A 19,470-nucleotide genomic window follows, 5' to 3' on the forward strand; every position below is an offset into this window, starting at 1 on the left:
AGAGAAAATTCAAACCGGACCGGAAATGGACCGCTTGATTGGTGAAGCCGAATCGGACGTGGCGTGTTTCGCCACCCCCAACTCCGCCTCATCTCCACCGTCCATTCCTCCCGGGGCTCTCCTATATAATGTGGTCCATAATCCACCGTCTCTCTTTCAATCCTGCCGTTCGCCTCTTTTCGAAGTGAGAAGTGAGAAGTGAGAAGTGAGAAGTGAGAAGTGAGAATGGCTTTGATCGTGGAGAAGACGTCGTCGGGGCGCGAGTACAAGGTGAAGGATCTGTCCCAGGCCGACTTCGGCCGCCTTGAGATCGAGCTCGCCGAGGTGGAGATGCCCGGGCTCATGGCCTGCCGCGCCGAGTACGGCGCCGCCAAGCCCTTCGCCGGCGCCTGCATCTCCGGATCCCTCCACATGACCATTCAGACCGCCGTCCTCATCGAGACGCTCACCGCCCTCGGCGCCAAGGTGCGCTGGTGCTCCTGCAACATCTTCTCCACGCAGGACCACGCCGCCGCCGCCATCGCCCGCGATTCGGCCGCGGTGTTTGCCTGGAAAGGAGAGACCCTCGCTGAGTACTGGTGGTGCACCGAGCGATGCCTCGATTGGGGCGCCGACGGCGGCCCTGATCTCATCGTCGACGACGGCGGCGACACTACGCTCCTCATCCACGAGGGCGTCAAGGCCGAGGAGGAGTACGAGAAGTCGGGTAAGCTGCCAGATCCGGCATCCACGGATAACGCCGAGTTCCAGATCGTGCTCGGGATCATCCGCGATGGACTCAAGACCGACCCTAAAAAGTACCAGCGGATGAAGGAGCGGATCGTGGGCGTCTCCGAGGAAACCACAACCGGTGTCAAGCGGCTCTACCAAATGCAGGCTAGCGGCACTCTCCTGTTTCCTGCTATCAACGTCAACGATTCCGTCACCAAGAGCAAGGTGATTTTTCTTGCCCTAAATAATTTTATTGTTCTTTTCCTATTTAAATTCTTTGAGCTTCAGATCTAAATCTCGCTATGGTTTGCCGTAGTTTCTTATTGTGTATATATATATATATATATTGTTTTTGGTCTAATTTAACTGCTATAATTTGGCCTATTGTAGTTGCCTTTTGTTTGCTTAGATACATTCTCCATTGGTGATTTCCACATTCTACTTGAAACCCGAGTCACCGACATTGATTGCCCCCTCGTTTTATTCAATATTTGTATCTGGATCTAGATCCAGATTTAAAGTTTCACCACCAGGTTTTACTGCAATAGAAATTAATCCACAGCAAATTTTTGTAACATTAAACAGATAGATAAATTTAAATATGTTCAGCGAGGTTGAGCAAACTCAGCTTCTTGCTCCAAATTTCCATGATCTAATGTAAATTTAGACTCCTGATGTGACCTTAATCTTGACAAATGCAACGCAAATATGGCTCTCTAGATTGAAAAACCTGAGATCTTAGCCAATACTTTTGATCTAGTTCTCTTTCTTTCTTTTTCTTTCTTTCTTTCTTTCTTTCTTTCTTTCTTTCTTTCTTTCTTTCTTTCTTTATGTTTAAGGAAATTTGACCATAGATTCTTCCTTGGCTTGTATTGGACTTGCTTGTGCTTTGATAACAGTTTGACAATCTATATGGATGCCGCCACTCTCTCCCTGATGGCCTGATGAGGGCTACTGATGTTATGATTGCCGGCAAGGTCGCCGTGGTCTGCGGCTACGGTGATGTGGGGAAGGGCTGTGCTGCTGCCCTCAAACAAGCTGGTGCTCGTGTGATCGTTACTGAGATCGATCCCATCTGTGCACTTCAGGCCCTGATGGAGGGCCTCCCTGTCCTCACACTAGAAGATGTGCTTTCTGAAGCTGATATCTTCGTGACCACCACTGGAAACAAGGACATCATCATGGTCGACCACATGAAGAAGATGAAGAACAATGCCATCGTCTGTAACATTGGCCACTTTGACAATGAGATCGACATGCACGGGCTGGAGACCTACTCGGGCGTCAAGCGCATCACCATCAAGCCCCAGACCGATCGTTGGGTGTTCCCCGAGACCAACACCAGTATCATAGTTCTTGCTGAGGGCCGTCTCATGAACCTCGGTTGTGCCACAGGCCACCCCAGCTTTGTGATGTCTTGCTCCTTCACCAATCAGGTACCGATATTGAAAGATCCAATCTTATCATATTTTGGGTAGTTCCTTTCCAACTATGAAATACAATCCAAAAAAAAAAACATGGCAGGTGATAGCACAACTGGAGTTGTGGAAGGAGAAGTCGACTCGAAAATACGAGAAGAAAGTGTACGTGTTACCTAAGCATCTCGACGAGAAAGTGGCTGCTCTTCATCTCGGCAAGTTGGGAGCTAAGCTCACCAAACTTACTCCTGCACAAGCCGAGTACATCAGTGTCCCAGTTGAGGGGCCATACAAGCCTGCTCACTACAGGTATTAGGAATCATATGTGAGCGGCAAAGACAAAAGGCGAAGATAGGAAGTATCAAAGGCGTGAAGATTTGTTGTTTCTTTTCCTAAGGATATCGATCCATTTCGAGTTCAACGAGGAATAATTAGGCTCGAGAAGTGATGTAATGGTTAGGGAAGTAATTGTCCTTGGTAGTAATTTCAACTGAAACATAAACTGAGCATCCTCGAATGGTTGACGCCTAAATTTGATAGGATTCCACTAACCCATCAGCTCTCCCACACTAGCCGGTGTGAGATGATACGCAGGCCAACAGCCTACCGGTACCAAATTGATTCTCGATGCGGGGATGGAGTTTCTCACCCCGCTGCCTCTTTTCCAGCTTCCTTAGTACATGGCTGCTCTTCTTAACTTCTGCGGTAGCTTATCCTTCTTGCCCCTGACAGACACGACTGTACGATCTTCAACAACTTATACGCATGGTAAGTATTATAGTAGATTTGAAGGTGGAATCCAGCACAAATTATATAAGAAGATGAAGAAGTTCAAGATGCATATATAAAAATTTTCTCAAGCAAAAACATGTATTCACTACATAGAGTTGATTCGTTCAGGTTCGAAGTTGAAAGAATAAATGTATTTATGTATTCAGGAAAACAATGGATGAGTATAGAAAAAGGATCGATATCGACCAAACATTTTACGATGCTTTCATAGCTGGAGAAAATATTAATCAATACATCGTAAAATAAGCACAGAGACAACAACTTGAATGCAAAAAATTATCTAGACAATTGTCGCAGAGGAAGTTAACTTTGAATTAAGAATCATCAAATCTTATCCCACTATGAATCTTGATCTCTATTATCTATTATATCATCATTTATATATTATTTCCATAAGTGTCCAGTTGGCTAAAAGATGATAGATTTATTATAATGGGATAAGGATTAATTCCCGACGGGTACATATCCTCAAAAAAATAAAAAATTCCTCCCATCTTCTAGCCATTTGGTGGTCGATTATAAATTGACTCTGTGATTTACTTCCCTTCACATAATCTAAGAACGAACTATGAAGAGTATATGAGGTGAGCGTAATCACCTCAGCTACATACTCTCTACTGGATCAAGTCGTTACTTGATGGAGATGCAGGGTACGATTTTTGGGAAACTGTATTTTTCCATATTCTTTTACATGGCTTGCCAATAGAGAAATCTTGAGCCTTGGGTTAGGCGATCGTTTGGTAGTGGAGTATAATTTAGGGTTTGATAGACTTGTAGAGTTTTGCCCCCATCTTGTAGCTCCAGATTGTGATAGAATGTTTTAGTTCACCCAGGACTTAGTGGTGTACATTCAGATTACAATGTTTGGACTCTCCCTCAACTCCTACTGGGAGACACTAGATCAAGCCATATTATAGAGATGACCCAACAGTAAGTGTCTTAGGAGAAGGAGATTGATAAGTCGATCTCGCAAATTAAACCTTGGAACCAGAACCATTCGAAATATTGGATAGCAATGGTAAGATTGAAGTCATGGCTCACGAGCTATCATTGGAGAGTCTTTTGACCATAGAAGACTTGCTGCTCATCGTCAAGACCTTATCATGTTCATCAGCAAATCGAAAGAGTGATATTGACATAATTAGGTATTTCTAGTGTGGATCACGGAGGCATGTGAAGCCAGATTGTCCCTTAGATCAGTCCATTTGTTCTACTGTAAGCTTCTGAGACATATGAGTAAAGAGTGTACATCGAAGGCTCTGTTAGAGACCATTGATATTACCCTTTTAGGAGGACGGTCTATGCAGGCACGATAGCAGAAAGCATGATAGAAGGTTTGGTCGTCGCACCAGCAGTGACCTCTACCTCTCCACTTGCAATTGACATTGATTCCTCCATGCCAGCCTATTGCACTTATAGAAATGCAGTTGTCAACTCAGAGGTTGGATGTGTCTACACCATTATTTGAGAGGAGGCAAAGCAGGCCGAAGACTCGGTCATTCGGGATATGATTTCAGTTTATTCCGCTGAGGTAGGTATATTAATAGATATTGGTAATTCACATTTATTTATATCTAGAGCATCTCTAGGTATGATTAGGAGGTTTCCTATATTGAGATCACATAGATTAAGGGACGTGCTGATCATCAATTAGGAAGTCAAGGGATGCTCTTGGACTTTGGTAGTTATACACTCATAGTGGATCTTCAAGTGCTTGAAATGAGAGAATTTGACATCATCCTAGGCATGGATTGGTTGGCCACGTACCATGCTACATTCAATTGTAGAGCGAGAATAATCACCTTCCGACCTTGGACCAACCCTCTTGGGAATTCGTTGGGACCAAGGACGATGGGATTTCACTTATTTCAACATTACAAGTGTAACGACCCACCTTCTACTGGCTAGGCTGTAAGGCCGGACGGTCACATTATGCTGTGCTAAGCTATCTCCATGATCATTACTAAGTCTAGATGCGGAAAACTGTACCAATTTGAAACCTTGCTAAACTAATACAAGTTCTTGGTACTACATGTGCTAAGGGATGCAATCTAAAGTATACATGGCCTATCCTACATCCCCTATGGTCAAGAAGCCGAATTACAAGGTCTCTTGGTTGAAACCCAACTTCCCAATTGATCCAGACTGAACTCGATTGATTGCAAGCTGTTGGATCGATCCATGGATCGATTCAGATCGTTACTGTGCTCGGGGTAATAACCTGGATCGATCGGCTGATCGATCCAGACTGGCCAATCGATCCAGCGATCGATTCCAGCGCTCTTTGTTCGTGGGAGCGATTTCCCGATCGATCGAACGATCGATCCCGGAACCCTCTATTTGCGACAGAATGTGTCTGGATCGATCGGCTGATCGATCCAGAAGCTTACTGTTCGCGGAACTAGGCTCCCAATCGATCCATTGATCGATTGAGGGCCCCCAATCGATCCACTGATCGATTGGGGTTTCTGATTTCGCAGCAAAACTCTGATTTCAGCACTGCTTCGTGCCAAACTTACCTACAAGAGTTCTATATTAGCTGGAAACATACTAATAACACATAACTAAGATCCTAAACATGATCACTAACAATCTAAGCAGATTTTCTATAATTCCATGCACTTAGATAACTAAATAAGCAAAGAGTAATATGATAAGAAACACTAAGTTCTTAAATGTTCTAGTTCTTCCAAGGTCTTTATTCCAGGTTCATTCGACACACATCTTCATCGCATTGCCCTCTAGCCTCCGCTAGTCCATCTTTCCTTTACCTTTATATGCAGTATAAGGAAAGAGTATCTGTAAGCTTTCGCTTAGTAAGAAACCATCTACCTCACAAAACATGCATACGATGCAATTTATGATTTGAAAACATGCTATTTGAAAGATACGCTGAACAGGTGAGAGCATGGCATGGTATCATACAACATGGAAATCAAAAACTGATCATGGAACTATCACATGTATCAATGATGAAAACTAAGCTGAAGCATGAACTGAGCTAAAACTAAAACTAAGCTGGAACTGAGTTTAAACTGTATACACAACTGATTTGTGAGTTTTGAAAACTATTTATCATAGATAGATTAAAATACATAATCATGCTGCTGTTGAGCCCGACAACTATACTTGCTATGCGCGCATCCCTAACTAGACCCGTGTTTGCAAGTCCCAAATTTAGTAGGGTTTACTAGGTTATCTAAACCTAGGGACGACTGTGGGAGCCCAACCCAATGGATATCTAATCCAGTACAGTGCCACTGCTAAAATAAAATACTGATTATAGCTGAGTTCTTCTTATATTGCTATTTCTAGGTTATCTGAACCTAGAGCTAGGTTATCTGAACCTAGAGGCGACTGTGGGAGCCCACCCATTGGACTGTAGTCCCATAAAAGCTATAGCAAGACTAAATGTGCTATAAAATGCTTCTACTGCATTTATCTAAACTATTAAAATGCCTATGGTGACATTTTACTGAATTAAGCATTAAAGCAACCACTTGGTGTGCGCTAATTCACACCCTATATACTGAAAATTCTGCATATGACTAAACTAATGCATAAAACGTACGAAGAGCTACTTATACTACAAGTGAGGGGTTTCTTACATCCTGCGCTAGATTTCCTTACGATCTGATCGCTAGATTTCCGGTGGAGAAGATCCCTTCGTCGATCTCCTCGCGTCTACGTGTTCTTCTCGCGGAGAGGAGCGTCCTCGTGCCGAAGTTGTCGCCGGAAGGTGCTCTTGGAACCCTTGGGACGGAACCCTAGCCCTTGGGGCTTGGTGCGCCGAGAGAAAGAAGAGGAGAAGGGGGCGGCGTGTAAGGGTGAGGAGAAGAGGTAAGTCACGACAAAATTAAAGCTCCTCCCTTAATTCCCTATTTATATTAAGTGATAAATTCGGCCCAACTCTAATATAAATATAATTGATTCCCTTTCCTTTCAGCACGGCCCTGCTGGGTTCACTTGGTTACTAGAGTTCACCTTAAGTCATAGAACCCAATAAGTCTCGGGTTCAATTCCCGCTTAAGCTATTTTACGATTCTATTTATATTTACTACTTCTGCTACTCTAAAAATTCTGTAAAAATATTCTAAAATTCCAGAAAAATCATAGAATATTTTTAAAATAATTTTGAGAATTTTCGGGCGTTACAACAAGCTCGGAGGCTACTATCTCATGGTTATTAGGGATACTTGCTATCGTTGATCCAAATAGATGAGAATGGTGTTTAACAATTCTCAGATATTCCCATAGTTAGAGAATATTCAGATATATTCTAGAAGAACTCCCCAGTTTGCCTCTAAAAAGGCAAGTAGAATTTGCAATTGAGTTAATTTTGAGAACATCACTTGTATCAAAAGCCCCGTATCGAATGGCAGCAAAAGAACTGAAAGAATTGAAGATTCTGCTACAGGAGTTATTGGATAGAGGTTTTAATCCGTCCTAGTGTTTCCCCGTGAGGAGCTCCGATACTCTTTGTCAAAAAGAAGGATGGATCTCTAAGATTATGTATTGACTATCTATAACTAAGTGCAATATCCATCAAAAACAAGTACCCTCTGCCACGGATAGAGGATTTATTTGATCAACTCAAGAATACCATTGTATAATCTATGACTGATTTGTGCTCAGGCTATCATCAGCTTAGAGTGAGGGATATAGATATACAGAAGATAGTGTCTCATACATAGTATGGATATTAGGAGTTTTTGGTAATGTCATTTGGATTTACCAATGCTCCATCTATTTTCATGGACTTAATGAACAGGGTATTCCTCGAGTACTTGGATCAATTTGTCATTGTATTCATTAATGATAATCTAATATATTCTCGGACTGAGGAGCATGAGCAACATCTTTGCAAAGTTTTTGAGACTCTCCGACAAGAACATCTCTATGAAAAGTTTAGCAAGTGCGTATTTTGGCTATTTTTCTATTGGATTTCTCGGACATATTATTTCTAATAGAGGAATATCAGTGAAACCTTAGAAAATAGAGGTTGTTACCATCTGGGAGTAGCCGAAGACTGTTCAGGAGGTCCGTAGTTTTCTATGATTAGCTGGATACTACCGGAGATTTGTGGAGGGTTTCTCCAGCATAACTATGTCGTTGGGTCGACTGACCAAGAAAGAGTGAAATTTAGCTAGACAGAGCCTTGTGAGGAGAGTTTTTAGGAACTTAAGCAAAGACTAATTACTGCACCCATCTTAGTACTCCCCTCTGGTGATGATGGTTTCATACTCTTCACAGACGCATTGATCCTGTCCGAATCGCTGAGTCAACGGACGCTGGGCACGTGGTGCTCTCCTTGTCGATAACGTAGATCTTCGGCCGGTCGGACGACGCTCCGGCGAACCTGCAAAGAAGTCGGGCCGGGAAGGGGTTCCCGGCGATGACCCTCCGACGCTCAAGTCAGGCAAAGCTCGACAACAAGAAGGTGGCTCCCAATCTCCGAGAATGCGTACCTCCGGCGAAGGGTGAGGACCCTTTATATAGAGCTGTGAAGAGGCTCGGGCACACATACCGAGGTACATACGTGTCCTCTATCCATACCTCGGTATGGGCTTATCAGAAGAGCTTACCTGACACCATACTGCTACAGTCCGAGCACATCTATGATGGGACAGCGGGATCCTCTGTTGTAAGATTTTGCGTATGGCATGGTCGTTGAACATACCCGTTGTCAGGAGATGTTCCCCCGATGTTTCCTTTGTCCTTGTCTCTTCCATTCCCGCGCCGAGCGGCCAGCCGCTCGGCAGGCATAGGTCCGACCGAGCGTAGGTATTGGTTCGACCAGGTGCTCGGCTGAGAGTGTTCCACAGCAACGATGCTTTATGCTTCGGCCGAGCGGGCTATCCGCTCGGCCAGGTGACCCTTTTCACTATGAGCGTCGGAAACCCGCCCATGGTCGGGTTGTCTTCTGTCCGGCCCGGGAAGCTCCTGGCCGAATGTAAGGTCGGCTCGTCATCCTTCCGTTCGGCCCGGCATGCTTCCGTTCGGCCCGGCATGCTTCCGTTCGGCCCGGCATGCTTCCGTTCGGCCCAACATGCTTCCGTTCGGCGCGAACTTGGGGTTGACCTCCACGTGTCTTTGACTTCCCCAAAAAGGGGGTCCCCCGTTCTTACCACCGGATCACTTGCCTCCCCTTCAAGTCTAGTCGAAGGAGGCGATTAGTCCGACTGACTGGACCATCAGTTCGACCGAGTGGTGCCATGAAAATACCATCCGCTCGGACGAATATGTTCTGCTTCGACAGAAGAGGTTATTCACTGGATGTTGGTGAAGTATCTTTGGGTACTGGGCCGAGCGGAACATGTAGGTGGTCGAACGATATTGACGGCGAGTACGAGTCCCCTCTATCGCCTTTTTCCGCTCAGAGGGTTTATAGACGTCGGCTCGTCTCTCGACGGCTCGTCTCTCGATTTTTAGCGTCGGAGCTCGACGACCATTAAGGCTAATTTTGACACTGCCGTTCGGCGAAGCTATTTGCCATCCTTTAATTATTTCTGCTTCCTACATTACAAGGACATAGGCGACCAAAACATATATAAAATTACATCAGCGCACCTCTCACCCAGCTCGGTACGGCTGGAGATGATTTGCGCTTCATGGTTGATCCAAGTCCCAATCCATCTTCATCCGCTCGGCGGTGCTCCCCCTTGAATGCCGGTTGGATCATTGTCTCGGGGGAGGCGTCCGCTCGGGGATCATTACCTCCGCTCGGGGATAATTGCCTCCGCTTGGTCACCTGATGCTGACGTTGTTTGTTGCTTCAGCCGCTCGGATTGCGCATTCTCTCTCTGTTGCTCCACGAGCTTAGCTGCTCTTGCCTTGATTAGAGCGTCGAGTTCCTTCGTGGAGAGCATCACCGTGGGCGGTCGTCCAGCCTCATCCATTGCTTCCGCTCGGATGCAGGTGTGTTCCCATAGACGGCGCCAAATTGATCATGTCCGAATCGCTGAGTCAACGGACGCTGGGCACGTGGTGCTCTCCTTGTCGATAACGTAGATCTTCGGCCGGTCGGACGGCGCTCCGGTGAACCTACAAAGAAGTCGGGCCGGGAAGGGGTTCCCGGCGACGACCCTCCGACGCTCAAGTCAGGCAAAGCTTGACAACAAGAAGGTGGCTCCAAATCTCTGAGAATGCGTACCTCCGGCGAAGGGTGAGGACCCTTTATATAGAGCTGTGAAGAGGCTCATGCACACATACCGAGGTGCATACGTGTCCTTTGTCCATACCTCGGTATGGGCTTATCAGAAGAGCTTACCTGCTACCATACTGCTACAGTCCGAGCACATCTATGATGGGACAGCGGGATCCTTTGTTGTAAGATTTTACGTATGGCCTGGTCGTTGAACATACCCGCTGTCAGGAGATGTTCCCCCGATGTTTCCTTTGTCCTTGTCTCTTCCGTTCCCGCGCCGAGCGGCCAGCTGCTCGGCAGGCATAGGTCCGACCGGGCGTAGGTATTGGTCCGACCAGGTGCTTGGCTGAGAGTGTTCCACAGCAACGATGCTTTATGCTTCGGCCGAGCGGGCTATCCGCTCGGCCAGGTGACCCTTTTCACTATGAGCGTCGGAAACCCGCCCATGGTCGGGTTGTCTTCTGTCCGGCCTGGGAAGCTCCTGGCCGAATGTCAGGTCGGCTCGGCATCCTTCCGTTCGGCCCTGCATCCTTCCGTTCGGCCCGGCATGCTTCCGTTCGGCGCGAACTTGGGGTTGACCTCCACGTGTCTTTGACTTCCCCAAAAAGGGGGTCCCCCGTTCTTACCACCGGATCACGCATCATTAAGGAGTTAGGCACAATTCTATTATAACATGATCATGTGGTGTCTTATGTTTTTCGTCAGCTGAAGAATCATGAAAGAAATTATCCTATGCATGATTTGGAGTTGATAGCTATTATCTTCACATTAAAAATTTAGAGACATTATTTGTATGAGATCATTTTTGAGATTTTCTTTGATCACAAGAGCTTTAAGTACCAGTTTACTCACAAAGAATTGAATCTTAGATAGAGAATATGGATGAAATTATTGAAAGATTATGACGGCTCTATTAACTATCATCCGGGAAAAGTCAACGTGGTAGCACAAGGTTTGAGTAGGAAATCTCGAGGGGTTTTGACTTGTCACTGAGTTATAGTTACAGAGTTAGTGTAGTGTTTCTCCGAGTTGGGATTTGTAGAGTAGGGACAAACATAGTGAGTGATATTGGTGCCCATAATTGTTTAATTACCTATTGTTGAGCGGATTAAGGGTGCTAAAGCTAGTGATCAACATCTACAGTTCTTATATAGCAGAGTAGTTTCATGACAACAAACAGAGTTTTCATGTGATGAGAATGAGATTCTTTATTTCCATGGGAGATTGTGTGTTCCTAAGACACATCCCGTCTATAAGAACTTATTCCATGAGGCACATCAATCCAGATTTGTGATTCATCCAGGTGGTACCTAAATGTATAGGATCTTGAAGCTCTCCTATTGGTGAAATGACATGAAAAAGGATATTGTGGATTTCATAGCTCAATGTAGAGTATACCAGCAAATGAAGGTTGAACATCAGAGACTAGCCGATATACAACAGAAGATTCTAATACCATAATAGAAATGAGAGCATATTACCATGAATTTTATTTTGGGATTACCCAGAATGTTAGGATGTATACTAAAAGCCTAGCTTTTGGTATAAACATTTATCTAGAAATAAGAATCACATTGGTCAAATGTCTACATTTATGATAAATGTAGTTGTTCAATTAATTTATATTGTAGATAACATGGTGTGTGGTGTCACACACAGAAGATCATGTTATCAGTACCTTATAAATTATAAACAGTAGCTCACGACCAAAATGGAAAGGAACAAACCATTGTAAGGTCGTAGTGTAATTAGGAATTAGTTTATCTTAACTATATAATTACACTAGTACACTTAGAGTGTATTGAGTAGGACCATTAGAGGTCGTTTCTTTTATACTGACTTTATAAAGAAACAAAGACCTCAGTTATTATGGAAGTATGTGCTCTTAATCCTAATATAATAACAAGCACATATATTTGATATTTATTTCTTTAATTTATCAATGGGTGAGATTTAGTTCGATGAATCAATAAGCCCGATAAGTTGGGAAATGATATCACTTATAGTGTGTATTGTTGATTATAGAAGGAAACTGTGTCCTAGAGATACTAGGTTGATAATATCCCCAAGAGGAGCTCATAAGGATTGTCATGTTAAACCCTGCAGGTGGACTTAGTCCGACATGATGATAAGGTTGAGTGGTACTACTCTTGGATTAAGATATTAATTAAATGAGTTGTCAGTAACTCACTTAATTAGTGGACATTCGACATCTTAAACACAAGGAGACTAACACACTCATAATAAGGAGCCCAAAATGTAATTTGGGATTGGTGCGGTAGTTCAATAATAGTTCTTTAGTGGAATGAATTATTATTGATGAAATTAAGTTGCGTGTTCGGGGCGAACACGGGATGCTTAATTTCATCGGGAGACCAAAACCAATTCCTCCTCTCGGTCCCTATCGTAGCCTCTAGTATATAGAGATTTATATCCACCGCATACCCACCTTCTTACCCATCCAATGGGGTCGGCCAAGCTAGCTTGGAACCCAAGCTAGGGCCGGCCAAGATCAAGTGGATGAGTCATGTAGGTGGCCGGCCAAAGCTTGGGTCCCAAGCTTAGGTGGTCGACCACTAGAATATTAAAAAGGATTTTTTATTAAAATTATTTCTTATGTGGATATCATGGTTTTAAAAGAGAGTTTAAAAAATTAAAAATTTCCTTTTATAGCTTTCTACAAAAGATTAAGAGAAGAGATTAATCTCTTTCCTTATTTGTAGATTAAAAGGATGGTTTTAATTTTTGGTAAAAACTTTCCTTATTTGTAAATCATCTACATGTTTAAAAGAGAGTTTAAAATTTGAAATCTTTCCTTATTCGTTGATTAAAAGGTGGACTTTAAATTTTAAGAAAACTTTCCTTTTTAACCATGTTCATGATTTAAAAGAGAGTTTAAAAATTAAATATTCTCTTTTATAAGTTTCTACAAGAGATTAAGAAAAGATTTGATATCTTTCCTTATTTGTAGATTAAAAGAGATTTTAATTTTTAGAGATAACTTTCTTATTATCCACATGTTTAAAAGAAAGATTTTAATTTATAAAATTTCTTTTTTTATTAACCAATCATGAAGGGATGAAAATTATTGGAGAAATTTTTTATAAATTTCTAGAGACAAATTAGGAAGTTTTAATTAATTAAAACTCTCCTTGTTTGTAGCTTTAATATGGTCGGCCATATGAATTGATGAGAAGAAAATTATTTTTAATTAAATAAATTTTATTTTTCAATGGCAAAAGAATTAAGGAAGTTTTTATTAAATTTTCCTTATTTGCCAAGACCAAGGATTATAAAAGAGGGGGTAGAGGAGGCTTCATTGTGAACATCTCTATTCTATTTTTTCTTCTCTTTTCTCCTTGGGTGTGGTCGTCCCTTTCTTTCCTCTCCTCTCCTTTGTGTGGCCGAAACCTTCTCATGGTGGAGATAGCTTTGGTGTCCGGATCTAAGAAGGAGAAGAAGGAGAGAAAAGAAGCCTCTTTTCTAGCATCCCTTGGAGCATGGTGGTGGTGGCCGAACCTCTTCATCCTAGGAGAAGTTTTGATGGCCGAAACTTGTAAGGAAGAAGAAGGTGCTTGGTGGTTCTCATCTCGGAAGATCGTTGCCCACACAACATCCGAGGTTAGAAGAGGAATACGGTAGAAGATCAAGAGGTCTTTCTAAAAGGTATAACTAGTATTTTTCCTTTCCGCATCATACTAGTTATTTTTGAAAATAATACCAAATACAAGAGGCATGCGATTCTAGTATTTCGAATTTGTTTTCGATGTTGTGTTCTTTGTTTTTTTTCTTTTCCTTGTGATTTGATTGTTCCTTTTGGTTAACCTAAAGTTATTTTAGGAAATTAAATATTAGCTTTCCTTAAAAGGTTTTGTCTAGTCGGTGGTGGTTGCTCCCATATCCAAGAAGGTCATGTGTCTCGCCACGTCAGTACTGGGAACCAATTATGGAAATTAATATTTAATGGAATTAATAACTTAGGTGATTTGGATCGAACGTGTTAAGTTCCGCAGGAGATCCAAGTCAAAACCTAAAAGAACAAATAGATTAAACTTTGGATCAAACGTGTTAAGTTCCGCAGGCGATCCAAGTTTAATTTAAAAGAACACATGGTAGCTAGGAAAAGGTTCAGACCTTTGTACAAAATTTTTGTACAGTGGAACCATTAGGTTTTCCGAGTAGCAACCAACACAGAATTCGGAAGGAACATGACACGATTTGGGTAATTATTGATTGATTAACCAAATCCACTTATTTTCTGTTGATCTGTTGGACATATTCATTGGATCACTTAGTAAAGTTATACTATAGAGATATTACCAAACTTCCTGGTATACCTATGAGTATCATATCAGATAGAGGTTCATATTTCACATCGATTCTGGCAAAGTATCCAACAAGTTATGAGTACAGAGCTCTGTTTTAGTACAATATTTCATCTGCAAATGGATGGACAGTTTGACTATACAGACATTAGAGGATCTGCTGAGAGCATGTGTTTTGGATTTCAAAGGTAGTTGGGAAGATCATCTACACCTCATAGAATTTGTAAGTACCCCGTGGTAGTTTTGATGTGATCAACTAAGTCAGAGTTAGGTCCTATTATCTTTTGATGCCTTGTGTCTAAGTGTGCAGAAACTTAGGAGCACAGGAAGTCGAGCGAAAGACGCAGCTACTAAGAAGGATGACACGGGAGAGAGTCGACGGGCTTGGTGCGTCCGAGGGACGAGGTATTGCGAAAGAGTACGTTGGGGACGAAAAAGAGGCGCGTGGTATTTTTGAGGGACGAGAAACCAGAGCGGAAGGTTACTCGAGAAGACAAAAAAATAGGTTCGGGTGAGCTCTATTCCGGATGGCCAAAATCACCCAAGCGAGTGGAACCGAAACGAAAGACTCGGATAAAAAGTCAACTGGAAGTTGACTCCGATCTAGGCGCCCAGATCACTCGGGGCAACTAGGGCATCTCGGGTGCGCGCCCTGGTCGAGGGTTGGTTTAGCCTGATCGGGGCGCTCGGATCTGGTCCAGGTGCCCAGACAATAAAACTTATGTTTTGCTGAGTTGTCGTAAATCTGTTACGTCGTGGATAAAATTTTATCCGCCCCAGACGCCTAGAACCCTTCGCTGGATCAACGATATAAATACAACCCTGATTTCAATAGTTGAAGAACAACACTTGTAAAAGACTTCTTTTTGTTCTACTATTTTTGTAAGATGTCAACATTGTAAAGAGACTACTCCGCCCAAAAGAGATTTGAGTGAACTTCATTTGTCTAGGATTAGCAATTCTCTGATTGCAAACCTAGTAAATTCTCTTGCCTCTGTTATTAGTTTATACTTTTACTTTTTGTTATTAAACAAGTGTTTTCTTAATTTAGCTTGAAATGTGAGAAATGTTTGAGTTTACTTGTGCAGGGCTATTCACCCTCCCCCCTCTAGCCGGCTGCCAGGGGACCTACAGAATTCACTTACAACAACAAATAGTAATATCATAGTAGACTTAGAGAAAGACTATTTAGAATATCACTCAAATGGAAGTTGATTGCTTTAATTAACCTAAGGTTTTAATTCATTAACCTATGTTATAAATACTAAACCTAACCTCTCATTCACCTCATTCCGGATTCCTCTTCCCCAATCTATCGCCGACACCCTCATTCTTCCCCAATCCCTCTTCTTCTCCTCTTCCGATCTCCGAAGTCTAATCCGCCGCCATCCTCTTCGAGCCACCCTCCCTTGCTCGAGTTTGTCTTCGACCAAGAGTAAGGAGTCGTCGTCGCCCTCTCCTATCGCCCCGACGCCATCATTGTTGGAGAGAGAGAGAGAGAGTTGTCTGTCTCCTCATCGTATCTTCGCTTGTGCCGAGCCTAGCCAACATTCGTTACTGTTCCAAAGCCTGTTGCTGTCCTTAAGGCAGTCACCGCCCTATTTCCTATTTTCAATCGAGAACAATTGCTCTGTGGAATTCCAACTCCGGCAACCACCGTTGTTGTTTTCCACCTACGGCCACCAAGCATACCTCTGTCACATGTGCCACTGTCGACTGCCGTGAGCCCTTATTGAAAGAGAAGTCGTAGGGTAACGAACTCCTCTACCCTATTAGTACTATTTGTTTCCGTTCTGATTACACTTAGATTAGGGGGAAATTTATGGAGAAGTTAGATCAGTAACAATAATGACCCCAACTTTGAATTAAACAAAATAAATTAACACGCAACTGAAATCCACAGCACAAAAGAATAACAGCTAGGATAATCCAATATCATGTGCTCGCTAAGAATTATAAATGAACATGAAAATGTTAAGATTTTACTATGTACACTAAGGAATTTGTTTAGATTGCGTTTGGTTAGAGATAATATAATTAAATTTGTAATATAATAAAATTTATAATATAATATAATGTAATTAATATTACATTATTATGTTTGGTGAAAAAATTATATATTATGTATGTAATCTTTTATTATAAGGATGATTATATTTTTTGTTTAGTGTCTATTATTTTTTATAAGGAATATAATTCATATTATTATAAAATAATAAAAATATTATGTAACCTTTGTTGGCGGTGGCTGACTGGCGACGAACAACGGTGACCGATTGTTGTAAGAAATGAACTAGAGGTATATTTGACATTAAATTTTGGATTGGAATGTAATCTAGATTACATGTTATTAGCCTTTTAATTCAGATTATAAAAGTTGATTATCTTTTGTAATCCAAATTAAATTACATTACATGTTTAAAATTGTACCAAATAAAATAATAAATCTAATAATGTAATCTTGATTACATTACAAGGTTAATTATTTTTCACCAAACACAACCTTAACTGAAGACAATGGTTGAACGTATAGATATATTCATAGAAAAATACCTTTGCAAGAATAACAATATAATACATTCCAAGAAGATGAATCATTTTCCAAAGTAATATTTAATTAACGATAAATCTAAAGGTTAGAATCTAATCAATTAAAAAATTAATCTGGTCAATTAGAAAATTAATTAGTTATTATTAATGATATTTACACATAACAATTTACTAATTAGTCCTTAATTAAACTACGGATTATTCTCAAGTATGGAAGTCAGAAAATTAGTTAGATATTATTAATAATATTTACACCTAACAAATTACTAATTAGTTCTTAATTAAACTACTTATTATTTCCAGACATGGAAATATGAGAATCATAATGCGCCTTAAGTTTTAAAAATTATCTCTCTATATTTAGTTTACCCTCCTTAATTACACACCCTCCCCACTCTTTTTTAACTTTAATCCCTAAAATTTTTAAAATATATTTTATACCCTCCTTAATTCAGCCCTTCTTCTTTTTAAGACCTAAACAATTTTGGAAAATGTCTTTTACCTAATTAATTATACCTACGGCCACCACGGATTAATATGGATCAGTCTATCAATTTAAGAGCAAAATTTAAAAATTGAAGTGATTTTTTTGTTTGAAAAATTCAAACATTTTTATTTTGAGCTTAAATAGAATAAAAAATTTCAGATCCATTTTAATTTAGTTAGATTTAATCTGATAAAATCTCTTAATGCCAATTTCAAAGACCCAAATTTTTCGATGAAAATTTTCAGATAAGACTGCAGAGTTGACGTGGGCAATTTAAAAAAATCCCACTTTGCGATATTATGCCATGGTAAAAATCACAATGGTATCCATATTTATCATTATCATTAAAGACCCATATTTGTATAATTTGTTTTTAACAAAAAAAAAAAAACAGGGGAATGAATCTGGCTATCTACCCACTATGTTTTTCTTTAAAAAAACTCTTTCCATAGAAAGTATTTAATCAATATATATAAAAATTAAATATGAAAATAAGTGAGAAATGATATAATTAACTCATAAAATATGATATTATTTAGACATCTTAAATAATGACTCTAAAAATTATTAGAAATCTATTTTAACTGGTCAAAATTTAACCATTTAGTGCTATCCTAACTTTAAATCACTAAAATTGCAGTCACAAAATTGTTTATGAACTCAAATGTAGCCGGCATTATTTATTCTAAACATTTGGGATGGGTGCATTTATACATATATGGGTAAATTTGGTGGGCCAGACAAATGAATTTATTTAGTTAAAAAATTAATTAAGTTGAGTTTAAAAATTAATTAAATATTATTAATAAAAATTAATTAGGTATTATTTTTAAAATTAAATATGAAAATAGGTGAGAAAGAATATAATTGATTCATAAAATATAATATTAATTGGACATCCTTAATAATGACCCTAAATATTAAAAAAAAACATATTTTAACCTGCCCCTAAAAATAAAAAAAAAACATATTTTAGCCTACCAAATTCTAATCATTTAATTATCTTAGAGATATTCAAACAAGCCAAAAGCTTTCAATTGAATTAGTCGTGGATATGGACATGAATCATAACCCTATTTGTGACCCATGAAAAAAAAGGGAAAACCTCAATCAAGCTCTGATTTTGTCCGAAAATGGAAAAGATGATTGACTAGAGATGTGGTTCCTCGATTGATCGCATGAAGACTCTGCTTCATTCTACAACACCAAGAACGTCAGTGCGAGGTCAAAGAAGGGGTCCTCAATGTTGACTCTCCAACGTTAAGTCAGTCACCAGAATAGTAGAAAGACGGCGGAGCAATGTAACAACGACAAGAGCACAAACACAAATAACATATATCACATACATTCGCCGGTGCATGGCCCCCCTTTATATAGTGCTCTAGTAGACGATGTGCATGCTTCTCAAGGCACAGACACGTTTTCCAAGCTATCCTATGAAAAAATATATCAGGAAAGTGTCTCTGACACCATATCTTAACAGGGCGTGCAAATCCCTAACATGACAGTAGAAGCTTCCGTCGTACGATTTGCCTATTGACTATGCCCTGTTGTCGGCGGTACTACCTCCCAGAAGGATATGACAAGATATGGGAGGGGTCCCACTATTTGGCCTAGCGGGTGAGCCGCTCGGTTGGGATTCCCGGCCCAATCGCTCAAGGCTGTTCTCGGTAGTCCCTCGGCTAAGTAGGTTGTTTCCTGCCCGATTGGACAGGCTGTCCGGTAGGCCTAGCATTCACTTGGTTAGTTATGAGCATCTGATGTTCTCTTTGTAGTGATTCTGGCCGAATGAGCGATCTACTCAGATGAGCCTCCTGGACAATCGGACCCTTCAAGCCCGATCAGAAGTTAGTGCCCGCTCGGCCAACTTTGGTGAGCCTGTTGGTTCCCTAGCGTTGACCACTTTGACTTTGACCACCTTGACTTTGACTTCCACGTCGGCTGCATTTCCTGTCTCTGACTTGCCTTTGGTATGCTCCTTTTACCACTGCATCATAAGTCTTCCCCTCGAGTCTAGTCGAAGGAAACTGTAAGTCCGAT

At 41.1% G+C, this 19,470-nt stretch overlaps 1 protein-coding gene across 1 annotated transcript; it reads left to right on the forward strand.

The window, feature by feature from the left end:
- Positions 1–164: 164 nt before the first annotated feature.
- LOC121975285 (adenosylhomocysteinase-like) lies at positions 165–2,671 on the forward strand. The gene is made up of 3 exons (XM_042526853.1): positions 165–936; positions 1,611–2,147; positions 2,236–2,671. Exons 1-3 carry the CDS (start codon positions 226–228, stop codon positions 2,443–2,445), a joined length of 1,458 nt encoding a protein of 485 aa, XP_042382787.1. The 5' UTR covers positions 165–225; the 3' UTR covers positions 2,446–2,671.
- The last annotated feature ends 16,799 nt before the right edge of the window (positions 2,672–19,470 follow it).

The sequence above is a fragment of the Zingiber officinale genome, chromosome 4B, assembly GCF_018446385.1.
Source record: "Zingiber officinale cultivar Zhangliang chromosome 4B, Zo_v1.1, whole genome shotgun sequence".
NCBI classification, from domain to species: Eukaryota; Viridiplantae; Streptophyta; class Magnoliopsida; order Zingiberales; family Zingiberaceae; genus Zingiber; species Zingiber officinale.